We start from the raw sequence: 11866 nt of genomic DNA on the forward strand, positions 1-11866 counted from the left end.
GAACTCTCCAGTTCTTCTTCTTAGGGATCCACATCATCTTGATGGGAATCCTTGGAGTTGTAGATGTACCTGATGAAGTAGAACTTGATGTAGTCTCGGGAACCCACTTGACCAAGGCCTTCAGAGCATCTTCAAATGCATCAATCTCTTCTTGAAGCTTGTCCTTGCCTTTTAGCTTGTGGTATTGTGGTGGAAGATCATCTTGAGCTTGTGTCCCCTTGAAGGAAGTAGGGTCATACTTCTATTGTTGAGGAACAAACTTCGTCTCGGTGTATTAATCTTCTTCCCACTCAACTCCATTGGCATTGAACTTTCGTTCAAAACCAACACCTTGATTCTTCCAGTGCCTTCCTTGCTTGCGTCCAATTTCCTCAAATTGCTTACTTCCGGCAAGGCTCTTGTAAACACCTTTCTCTATAATTCCCTTCAATAAGCTATTTTCTTGCTCAAGTGTAACTGGCTAAGAGAATCATTAGTGGAATCAAGAGAACTACTAGAAGCAACAATATTGGATTTAGCATGATTATTGTTACTACTAGAAGAAGAATCTTTCTTGTTTTTGTTGCTAGATTTTACTTGTGGCATGTAAGTAGACAAGAGTAAACGCTTGGCAATGTATGAAGAACTTTTCTTCCGAAGATCATCATTGATGGCCTTTAAGAACTCATGCTCTTGCTTAAGATTGAGCTTTTCGAAGTGTAACTTGTCATGAGTTTTTAAAAGTTCTCGATGATCTTCTAAAGTAGTTTCATGAGCTAACTTAAGAGTGTCTAGTTCTTTAGTTAGACGCTCAATCTTCTTCTTATCATTGTCATTCATTTTATCTTGATTAGCATTAATTGACGTTTCATCATAGTATTCATCACTAGAGTTGTCACCAAGTAAATCATCATCACCTAGCAAGTCATCTTCATCACTATTGAAATCAACATAACCGAGGTGTGTTACCTTGGGGCCTTTAGCCATGAAGCATCTCCCAATTCCTTCATTTGGTGAATCAAATATGTCATAGGAGTTGGTTGACACAAGTGCTAGACCGGCAACACCTTCATCTTGAGTATATTCAGAGTCGGAGTGATAACTTCTCTCGGAGTGGTGGTCGAAGTCGGAGACGGATACCCATTCACCAACATGAGCTTGATGTCTTGGTTTTGTGTAGATCCTTGATGACTTGTCCTTTCCTTCTGAATCCTTGCTTCTTCGAGAGGTTCTTCGTTCATAGCGATCATTTCTACTCCTTCTCTCTCTTGGAGGTGATTCTTCCCTTTTGCTTCTTCTTTTAGGTGAGTCTTCTCTTCTTTTGTAGGGGGCCGTACACTCATTGGAGTAGTGTCCGAGTCTTCCATAATTGTAGCAGTTTCTCTCATGACTAGAAGAGCTTTTGTCATTGTAGGACCTTGACTTGGAACTTCTTTCCTTGCTTATACTCTTGTAGAATTTGTTGAATTTCTTCACCATGAAGCTCAGTTCTTCATTGAAGGCTTGTTTATCATTTGATGATGTAGGAGCATCACATGAGGATTTGTAAGCACTACTAGACTTGTTGTGAAGATCTTCTTTGTCCTTGAGTGACATCTCATGAGCAACAATTCTTCCAATGACTTCGGCTGGCTTGAGATCTTTGTAATTTGGCATCATTTGGATCAATGTGCACACGGTATCATATTTTCCATCCAAGGCTCTCAAGATCTTCTTGATGATGAATTTGTTAGTCATCTCTTCACTTCCTAAGCCAGCAATCTCATTTGTGATGAGAGCAAGCCTAGAGTACATTTCGGCGACACCTTCACCATCCTCCATTTGGAACTTGTCAGGTTGACTTTGGAGCACATCCAACTTGGATTCCTTGACAGAGTCGGTACCTTCGTGCATATCAATCAAAGTATCCCAAATTTCCTTTGCATTCTCAAGACGGTTGATTTTGTTGAATTCTTCGGGGCACAATCCATTGAAGAGGATATCGCAAGCTTGAGCATTGTATTGCACCATCTTCAACTCTTCCACGGTAGCTTCATGGTTTGGTTCTCTCCCATCAAAGAATTCACCTTGCAAGCCAATACACCCAATATCCCAAACGGCGGGGTTATGTCCAAGAATATGCATTTTCATCTTATGTTTCCAACTAGCAAAATTTGTACCATCCAAGTAAGGACCTCTACGGTGGTAATTTCCCTCGCTAGATGCCACTCTCTCCTAGGTTGTGAAACCAAGGGTATGATCACCAAAGCGATGGAAATCAAGGCAAATGGAGACCAAAGCTCTGATACCACTTGTAGGATCGAAAATATGTCTAGGAGGGGTGATTAGACTACTTGACCAAATAAAAACTTAACCTTTTCCTAGTTTTAGTTCTTGGTAGATTTTAGCAACTTAGAACAAGTCAAGAAATCTCAATACAATTCAAGCAAGCATGCAAAGAGTATATGGGCAGCGGAAAGCAAAGCATGCAACTTGCAAGAAGGTAAATGGGGAAAGTTTGGAGGGAGCAAACGCAATGTTGACACAAAGATTTTTGGCGTGGTTCCGATAGGTGGTGCTATCGTACATCCACGTTGATGGAGACTTCAACCCACGGAGGATAACGGTTGCGCGAGTCCACGGAGGGCTCCACCCACGAAGGGTCCATGAAGAAGCAACCTTGTCTATCCCATCATGGCCATCGCCCACAAAGGACTTCCCTCACTAGGGTAGATCTTCATGAAGTAGGCGATCTCCTTGCCCTTACAAACTCCTTGGTTCAACTTCGCAATCTTGACGGAGGCTCCCAAGTGACACCAAACCAATCTAGGAGACACCACTCTCCAAAAGGTAATAGATGGTGTGTTGTTGATGAACTCCTTGCTCTTGTGCTTCAAATGATAGTCTCCCCAACACTCAACTCTCTCTCACTGATTTGGCTATCGTTGAAAGATGATTTGAGTGGAAAGCAACTTGGGGAAGGCTAGAGATCAAGATTCATATGGTAGGATTGGAATATCTTGGCCTCAACACATGAGTAGGTGGTTCTCTCTCAGAAAATGAGTAGTGGAAGTGTAGGTTTGTTCTGATGGCTCTCTCCACGAATGAAGAGTGGGTGGAGGGGTATATATAGCCTCCACACAAAATCTAACCGTTACACATAGATTCCCAAACTCGGTGGGACCGAATCAACAAACTCGGTCAGACTGATTTAGTTCAAAATGTGAATGTTAGGATTTTCGGTGGGACCAATATGGTCATCTCGGTGGGACCAATATGCTAGGGTTAGGGCATAACATAATCTCGGTGTGGTGACCGATCGCATAAACTCGGTGGGACCGATTTTAGCAATAGGTACACATAGGGTTGGTCAGGCAAACTCGGTGGGACCAATTCACTCACTTCGATGGGACCGAAGTGTTACGAAAAGGAAACATGAAGTTTACAATGCAGACTCAATGGGACCGATTTGCTCATTTTGGTGAGACCGAAATGTTACAAAAGGGAAACAGAGAATTTGCAATCCCATCTCGGTGAGACCGAGATCCCTATCGGTGATACCGAAGTAACTAGGGTTTGTGGCAGTGGCTATGTCAAGTGAAACTCGGCGGCGCCGGATAGATCAAATCGGTGGGGCCGAATTTGACTTTAGGTTTAGGACATATGTGGAACTGAGAAAGTGGTTCAGGGTTTTTGGAGCATATCACAAAGCATTTTGAGCAAGTAACCCATTAAGCAACACCTCATCCCCTTTTAGTAGTATTGGCTTTCCTATGGACTCCATGTGATCTTGGATCACTAAAATGAAAATGTAGAGTCTTGAGCTTATTGCCAATATATATCCTTTGCATTTTGAGGGGTCCACATCCCTAGTCCATGCCATGCGAATCATTGAACTTTCTGAAATGATTATCTTGAAAGAGCATTAGTTCAATGAACTATATGTTGTTAAGAATTACCAAAACCACCCAGGGATTGGTTGCACTTTCACCGAGGAAGCAGCTAAAGGTTTCCATTCCCGTGCAACAAGACCAAGACTGCCAGGATGGAGGTCATCACCGAGCCCACCGTAGCGTCACAACCAGAGGCTTTTGTAGGCGAAGACCACTTTAGTCAGGATAAGATGTATTTGTTGTCTCCCTTTAAATTTGGCTGTTGTGGGATCCCTTCCCGCCTCCATTCGGGAAGAGGACCAAGGCTACCATAAATAGGACCTAGCCACCACCAAGGGGAGGTGATCGGGTCGGATCGGATCCATTCCACCCTCACCAGCTCACTTGAGCCCAAGAACTCGCCTCTTGAGGCTATTCTCCACTATACTAGTTCTTCCTCAGCCCCTCGAGGCAAATCCACCCCAAAGGAGGAGTAGGGTTTTACACCGCAAGATGGCCCGAACCTGGGTAAATTGCGGTGTCCTGTTTCCTTCGAGCTCGATGCGTTAGGCTATGAGATTAGCGGGTCAGCAGATTGGGGAGAGAGAGATCTTCGCACACACCCCAGAGTTCGAACCTCTCAAGGGTTTGCGGAACCCGTAATCCGACAACTAGGTTCTTGGGCTCCCCTCGACTACCTATCCAAGAGCACCTAGGAGCTTGCTGAAGCTAGAGCCCCGCTGAAGGACCGCAAGCTCAAGGGGGAGCACATCCTCAGGACTTGGGTATCGCACCGTGTCCTCCCGATGGCAGCTCGGGAGATTCCGTTGTATGCATAAACAGGGCCAGAGGATCCGATCCGGGTAGCCAGGAACGAACTTGGACCGATGGAGGTCCGACACCGTATCAACGTCTTGACTGGCTGGAGCCGACGAAGGTCCCTATGGAGGTTGTCGTGGAGCCCTTCCATGTTGAGAACCCGTCGAGCGACGTAAGTCATCCTTCATCATCTTGCTTTGGTATTAGATTTTGCTTTTGTCACCAAAGAACTAACTATGGACAAGAATACGTGTATATTTGTGATAGCAACATGACTTGGTTTCGAGATCTTGTGAGTGTTAATCCTAATCTACCCTAGCTTTCTTGGGACCGGAAGGATTTGTTACTGTTGTTGCTATTCCTTTTGTAAATACTAGCAAAAGAGCCCGTGCGTTGCAACGGAAGAGTAAATAACACACGTTCTTAACCCAATAACCATGACTCAAGACCCTAATGTGTTCACGTCCTTTATTTTCACATGGCATCACATTTTTGTTGTTGATGGCGGTCTCAGTGCTCATACAACGAAAGCGTGTTTGAATGCGGTCAGTTCTAAGGCATCTCTCTCTCTCGCGCGCACACTCGCTCGAAATAAAATGAGAAATATGTTCTTTTTTCCCGCGAGGTTTTTCACGAGTGTGCATGCGTGGTTATCGATGTTTTCTTTCCTCTCTATCAGTAAGAAAGAAAAACGGATCGTACATTATAGATTAAGTTCACACCAAAATAATATTTTAGAAATATTTAGTAGCTAAAAATAGCATCATATTTAGATTCTACACACTTTTCTAATCAAGTTGAAATCGGAGTTACGGTTTAAAAGATATTGATAATTTTGTTTTAGATAAACTGCGGATTGATTAACCGAAAAGTCAGGGGGTTTTATGTTAAAACAAAAAAAAGTCGGTTGACTTAATATGGACGGCGGGTTGATTACCTAAAACATTAGGGATTTTCCAAGAAAATGCAAAAAAAGTCAAAAATGACTTAAACATGTACCGCAGATTTATTTACGGAAAATAGAGGGACTTTATTGTAAAATGTATGATGGACGACCAGAAATCTAATTTGCTTTATTATTAGATTAGATTAGATAAAAGATAAAAAAAATGAGACCAACCCAAAGGGTTAACCCTTGTTGGCATTTATTTATAGGAGAAACTCCGCGAGCACCACGCGTCCAAGCCGAGACTTGAACTCGGGTGGGCTGGCAGCAACCTCAGCTGCCCAACCAACGGGTCAACGCTCCGTCCTCTAGATAAAAGATAAAGATATATACTACTACCTCTTTCTCAGTTTACAGGGCGTGCACGTACCCCTAGATCGTCAATTTGACCAACCTAATACAAGTCATATATTACAAAAAATATACCAATATAAACTTCAGAGGTTCTATTTTTCAAAGATATAACTTTTTTTATATAGTTTATATTAGAATGATAAAATTGGCAACCTAGGTATACGCGTAGGACTTGTAAACTGAGACGGAGGGAGTAGCTTATATTGAACTCTTTTGTTATTCTCCCATCTTAATGAAACTTGGCAGAGCGCCTGCCTATTACGTCAAGGAAAGAAATGCACGTTTCTGCTTTTTTTTCTCCTATTTTTTAATATATTTCTCCTGTACAAAAAGACGTTATATTCCGACGGCGAAGAAGGGCAGCAGTGCTGCACACGCAGGCACGCAGAGAAAACAAACAAACAAAGTCAGACGAAAAAGCCGATGACTGCCCGAGACGGGCTCCACCTGTCGGTGTCTGCGCATCGGCCTGTCTCACGTGTCCCCTGGCCGCTACGGCTACCCGCTCGCCCTAGTGCCCTAGCCTCGCGTCGCCCTCATTTCAAAATTCAAAACCCACCTCCCTCACCCAGACCAGACCAGACCGGACCAAGGAGAGAGAAGGCGGCCAGCAAATCGTCGAACCCTCCGCGACCTCGTCTCGGAATCCGGCGAGGAGCCCCATAGAAAAATCCTGGGCGTGGGGAGGGGGACGCAGGAACGAGGCGAGCATCCGAAGCTGCCCTGCCCTCCCTTCCCTCCCTTGTCGCGTCCACCCCCTCCTCTTCCTCGTCCCCCCCTCGCCCCGCTCCCGTCCCCTTCTCTGTTCATCAGTAGCTGCTCAGCTCAGTTTCCACGGAGGGAGGCCAAGGTCGCGGCTCTGTCCGGGGCGCCGCGGGTAGGTCCCAAGCTCAGGGCTTGGAGCATGTTTGTTTTGGGAGGGGGTTTCTGATGTCCGAGGGGGTTTGTTTGCTGCTCGAGTTCAGATTCGTGTTTTTGTGCAGTGTTTTCAGGTGCATCGGGAGGTGTTCTGACAATCTCCACTCTTTCTTCGCCGGACACCGGTCCGCTGCATTCCGGCAGCGGGATGGGAGGCAAGTTTGTCTGAAAAACACTCATCTCAACTGGCATGTAGTACTACATAGTTACTGTGCTATTTAAGCTCGATTTCTTCAGCTTAAAGGTTCGATTTTGCCATGCTGTTTGGGGGCAAATGTGTTGTGCTGGGCAGCAAGGATTAGGGATCTGGTACTTCTCGATGTGCGGCCTCATACCACTGAACTTGATTGCTCAGGCCTGTACGATACCTGTTTGCAATTTGCTTCTTGTAAATACTATTCCGGATTCAGATTGGGGGATAGATAGATTCAGTTTCCAATGCTACTATGCTAGCGATAAACGTTACTTCCTTCAGAGCCCAGCCCGCAGTGCTGCATAAAAGGCATTCATGGGAGCAACTAGACATGTATTCTCAAGGTTAAGTGTCTCTTTATGATCCTGCCTAGAGTCTCGCCGATAAGAGCTCATGGTCCTGGCTAGGCTAGAGTCTAGCGAAAAGGACTAATTTGATCAGATATTGAGTTGATGTGCTTGTTTGTTTATGGGAAAGTTGGAAGGGCATTTAGACCTCTCCCAATGCATTGGTGCTAAGGGGTGCTAAGTGCATTAAAATGCTTAGCAACTAATGTCCCTAATGCATCGGTGCTTAGATTTTGTAGCTAAGCCTCCTCTATTTAATTGTTTACTAATAAAACTTCTTCATGTATTGGTTGGTAGTCTTTTTGCCTAGGTCCACGTGCTTAGCATTGGTTCTTATTGGGGTCACCATAATACTCTCTCTCCTCTTTAATTGCTTTGCCACATCATTTTTTTGCCTATGTGGCACCCTTAGCACCTGTACACCATGAAGCATTGGGAAGGGCCTTATATCTGGTCCTTCAGTTCTGTAGAAATGCCTGTTTGTTATTCCATTTATTTTTATATTATGGTGGTGACATTTGTTTCTTCCTGGTGAATTACTCACATTTCCGTCCTCTTTTATTTGCAGGTAGTGTGACATTGTAGTAAAGTTCTGCCACCGTTGCATGGTTGGTGTTCAGAGTATCTTTGTCTTGAGTAAAGATGAAAGAGGAGATCATGTTCGACAACCAATCAAAGCCATGCAGATCGAGGGTTGACTCCAAGAGTAACCAAAATCCTCTCAAGCCCAAGTTTGGGTCATCATGGGGATCCCAAATTGTCAAGGGGTTCACAGCCGACAAGAAAACCAAGAAGACAGCAGCTATTGCAAGCAAGAAGCCGCCTCTTGCAAGCGTGGAGAATGTTAACCAGAGCAACCAACAGATTACATACCAATCTAGGGTTAAGAGATCTCTGATAGGAGATTTTCCTTGCTCCCCTGCTGGTGCTCAAGTTCATCCCCATGCCTTTGATTGCCACGGTATTAGGTCCCCGGCATCTCATGATCTTTTTCTTGAGTTGGACCATCTCAGGGAACAACTGCGTGAGTCCAAGGAAAGAGAATCAGCTTTGCAATCAGAGTTGCAGCAATGCAGAGAAAATCCAAGGGTTTCGGCACTCGAGAAGGAGCTTGATTCTAGGAAGAATGAGATTGACAAGCTTGCACGGCTTAAAACTTCATTGGAAGCCGAGAAAACAAGCCTTTCTGAACAGCTATCAGCTCTATCTTCTATGGTGGAGCAGCATGAAGAAACTGTAAGGTTGGATGGGCATGGCAATCGCGCTTCTAGTGCGGATGGGGACAATGTATCTTCTTCAGGAAACTTGGAGCTTGAAGTTGTTGAGCTGCGTCGTTTAAACAAAGAGCTTCAGTTTCAGAAACGAAGTCTTGCAATCAAGCTCTCTTCAGCAGAATCCAAATTGGCTGTCCTTGAAAAGAATGCAGAGGTACCATCACATCAATTTGACCATTTCTAGCACACTACTAGTTCTACTTCAACTAATCTTTTCTGTGTCCTTATTTTCAACAGAGCGAGATAGTCGCCAAGGTTCAAGCAGAGGCCTCATTGTTACGGCACACCAATGCAAACTTGAGCAAGCAAGTTGAGGGCCTGCAAATGAGTCGGCTGACTGAGGTTGAGGAGCTTGCTTATCTTCGGTGGATCAATTCATGTTTACGTCATGAGCTCTGTAGCTCAGATCAAACAGCCAGAGCAATCACTGATCTCGATTATAATGATGGCATGGCTTGTAATGATGATCATTGTGATGGCAACACCAGAAATGGTGAGAACAGTTCTGATGATAAAAGGCTCAGCATTGCCGAACGTATCAAGCAATGGTCTCAGAACGATACAAACTGTCAAACATCTAAAAAGGAATCTCTTCTTGATAGAGCATGGATTGAAGCCGCAGAAACGCGAAGCCCCACACGTAGGCACTCACTTGGTGGATCAAAGGGATGTGCACAGGACTTGAACATTGTGAAGAGGAGGCAATCTGATACCTTCATCTGCCTTCCAGAGGCAACAGAGGAAGCAGTATCCTGTAATAAGGATCAGGCAGGCAGGGAAAAGCGTGAGCTCCTTGTGGACAAGTATGATTTTGGTCAATCTGATAGTTCAAGATTTGCTCTTGGCAAGCCAGAAATATGCAAGTCTCAATGCTTGGATGTCGAAAAGCGCACCCTGCGCATTCCAAACCCTCCACCAAGACCTTCAGTGTCTCTGCCACATTCTGGTCCATCTAATGGATCGACTGTAAATCCACCCCGCCCACCTCCCCCGCCTCCCCCGCCCAAGTTTTCCACAAGAAGTACTGGAGTCATGAAGAGGGCACCACAAGTTGCAGAGCTTTACCATTCACTTATGAGAAGGGATTCAAAGAAAGATACTTCTGGGGGTGGAATCACTGAAACTGCTAACTCGGCAAATGTGCGGAGTAGTATGATTGGTGAAATCGAGAACCGTTCTTCGCATTTGCAGGCTGTAAGTAGAGCAGCCAGATTGAACCCATACCCATGATACAGTGTACTCCCTCCGTCCCAAAATTCTTGTCTTAGGTTTATCTAAATACGGATGTATCAAGTCACGTTTTAGTATTAGATACATCCGTATCTAGACAAATCTAAGACAAGAATTTTGGGACGGAGGGAGTAGATAACAGTAAGCAGCTGGTTCCTGCACTGACTTCTGTGCTTTGACTTGTCATTCCATTTTCAGATCAAGGCGGATGTTGAGACTCAAGGTGAATTTGTGAAATCATTGATCAAGGAGGTGACTAATGCAGCTTACAAAGATATAGAAGACGTCGTTGCATTTGTGAAGTGGCTTGATGATGAACTCGGTTTCCTGGTATGCATATTCTAATATTACCATTCTGCAAGCATTCTTTTCAGTTGCATCAGTCACTGAAGCTACTCTTTTTTCATTTAATTGTGCTACTTGAAGGTAGATGAGAGAGCAGTGCTGAAGCATTTTGATTGGCCTGAGAGGAAGGCGGACACTTTGCGAGAGGCGGCTTTTGGCTACCAAGACCTCAAAAAATTGGAATCGGAAGTTTCTAACTATAAAGACGACCCACGCCTTCCCTGTGACATTGCACTTAAGAAAATGATAACAGTGTCTGAAAAGTATGGCCAAGTTTACTAGTATAAGAAAAAATTGATCTGTAGAATCACATTGTGTACTGAACTTTGGTTGGCATTCCTAATCCAGGACTGAGCGAGGTGTGTACAACGTTCTGAGGATGAGGGATGCAATGATGAGGCAGTGCAAGGAGTTCAACATTCCAGTTGACTGGATGCTTGACAACAATCTCATTAGCAAGGTAAATGATGTATAGTTTTCTGTATTATTATACCACCCCTCTGCAGGTTTTTGAGCTCCTGGTGCCACATTACTATCATACCAGTACCGGCAAACGTAGTTTGGAAATATCATCGGAGTAATCCATTTCCCTTGGCCACTGCAGATCAAATTTGCTTCTGTGAAATTAGCAAATATGTACATGAAAAGAGTTGCTATGGAGCTTCAGTACATGGGACCTCTGAACAAGGATCTAGCTCTGGAGTACATGCTCCTTCAGGCTGTGAGATTTGCCTTCAGAATTCATCAGGTAACAACATTGCAGCAGCAGCACATTGCCTTGAGAATTCATCAGATTAGCACCTATCATTTACTTATTATCGCATCTGCCTTCTTGATTTCTTTGTTTATGTTTAATCTCCATGCTATCTGTGTTACTTGAGAACCTCTGGCTATTTGGGGTCTATTCTCAGGGAAACCTTATGGCGCGTGCCCTAAATTGGCCGTTCATTTTGTTTTTCAGTTTGCCGGAGGATTCGACACAGAGACCATGGATGCATTTGAGGAGCTGAGAAATCTTGTTCATGTCAGAAACAATACCCAGTAGGAAGGCAACTCGATGTAGTATGATCTGAATTTTTCTCGCGGGAAACACTGGCTTACCTTCTCAGTAAGCATGGCGGACAGTTTGAAGGGCTGGTGTGTGTGTATGTGCGTAGTTGTGTGTGCTAGCCTGAAGAAACCAGCTTCGGCCGGCGGGCGTAGGGATTTGGTAGCGACATTGCTGAAACATGCGAGTTTATGTGAGCTATGTTTTCGGTTTGCAGAGGCTGGGTGTTTCAACCTCCTTTTCAAGGAAAATTGTTTTCAGTTTGCAGTTCCGGCACCCTACCGTACCCTTGTGAGTTGCTAGGAATGGACGAAAAATCTTCCCCTAATAATAAAGAGCCTAATGCTTCTGGTGGTACGTCATACAAATTGTCCTAGGACTTATCAATATTTACCCATCACACCACCAGTAAGTGGGAAAAAAAAGATCCATTTTCCCTTCACAAATAGGAGTTATCAATATTTACCCATCACACCACCGGTAAGTGAAAAAAAAGAGATCCATTTTCCCTTCACAAATCATCATCGGATTTCAGATATTTATCAAGGCGAGCTCTTCTAAT

At 44.3% G+C, this 11866-nt stretch overlaps 1 protein-coding gene across 1 annotated transcript; it reads left to right on the plus strand.

Annotated features, from left to right (window-relative positions):
* Positions 1-6491: 6491 nt before the first annotated feature.
* On the plus strand, positions 6492-11571 carry LOC123159790 (protein CHUP1, chloroplastic). The gene is made up of 9 exons (XM_044577618.1): positions 6492-6826; positions 6933-7022; positions 7976-8835; positions 8919-9875; positions 10110-10241; positions 10338-10519; positions 10605-10716; positions 10861-11004; positions 11218-11571. The coding sequence occupies exons 3-9, from the start codon at positions 8050-8052 to the stop codon at positions 11299-11301; spliced, it is 2397 nt and encodes a 798-aa protein (XP_044433553.1). The 5' UTR covers positions 6492-6826; positions 6933-7022; positions 7976-8049; the 3' UTR covers positions 11302-11571.
* Positions 11572-11866: the final 295 nt, after the last annotated feature.

The sequence above is a fragment of the Triticum aestivum genome, chromosome 7B, assembly GCF_018294505.1.
Source record: "Triticum aestivum cultivar Chinese Spring chromosome 7B, IWGSC CS RefSeq v2.1, whole genome shotgun sequence".
Lineage (NCBI taxonomy): Eukaryota > Viridiplantae > Streptophyta > Magnoliopsida > Poales > Poaceae > Triticum > Triticum aestivum.

What these genes read in the sequence shown, in the direction of transcription:
- LOC123159790 (XM_044577618.1), top strand. Translation starts at nt 8,050, where the DNA reads ATGAAAGAGGAGATCATGTTCGACAACCAATCAAAGCCATGCAGATCG. An exon ending in TCCTTGAAAAGAATGCAGAG is followed by an intron (nt 8,836 to 8,918) that starts GTACCATCACAT and finishes TATTTTCAACAG; the next exon opens with AGCGAGATAGTCGCCAAGGT. An exon ending in ATGATGAACTCGGTTTCCTG is followed by an intron (nt 10,242 to 10,337) that starts GTATGCATATTC and finishes TGCTACTTGAAG; the next exon opens with GTAGATGAGAGAGCAGTGCT.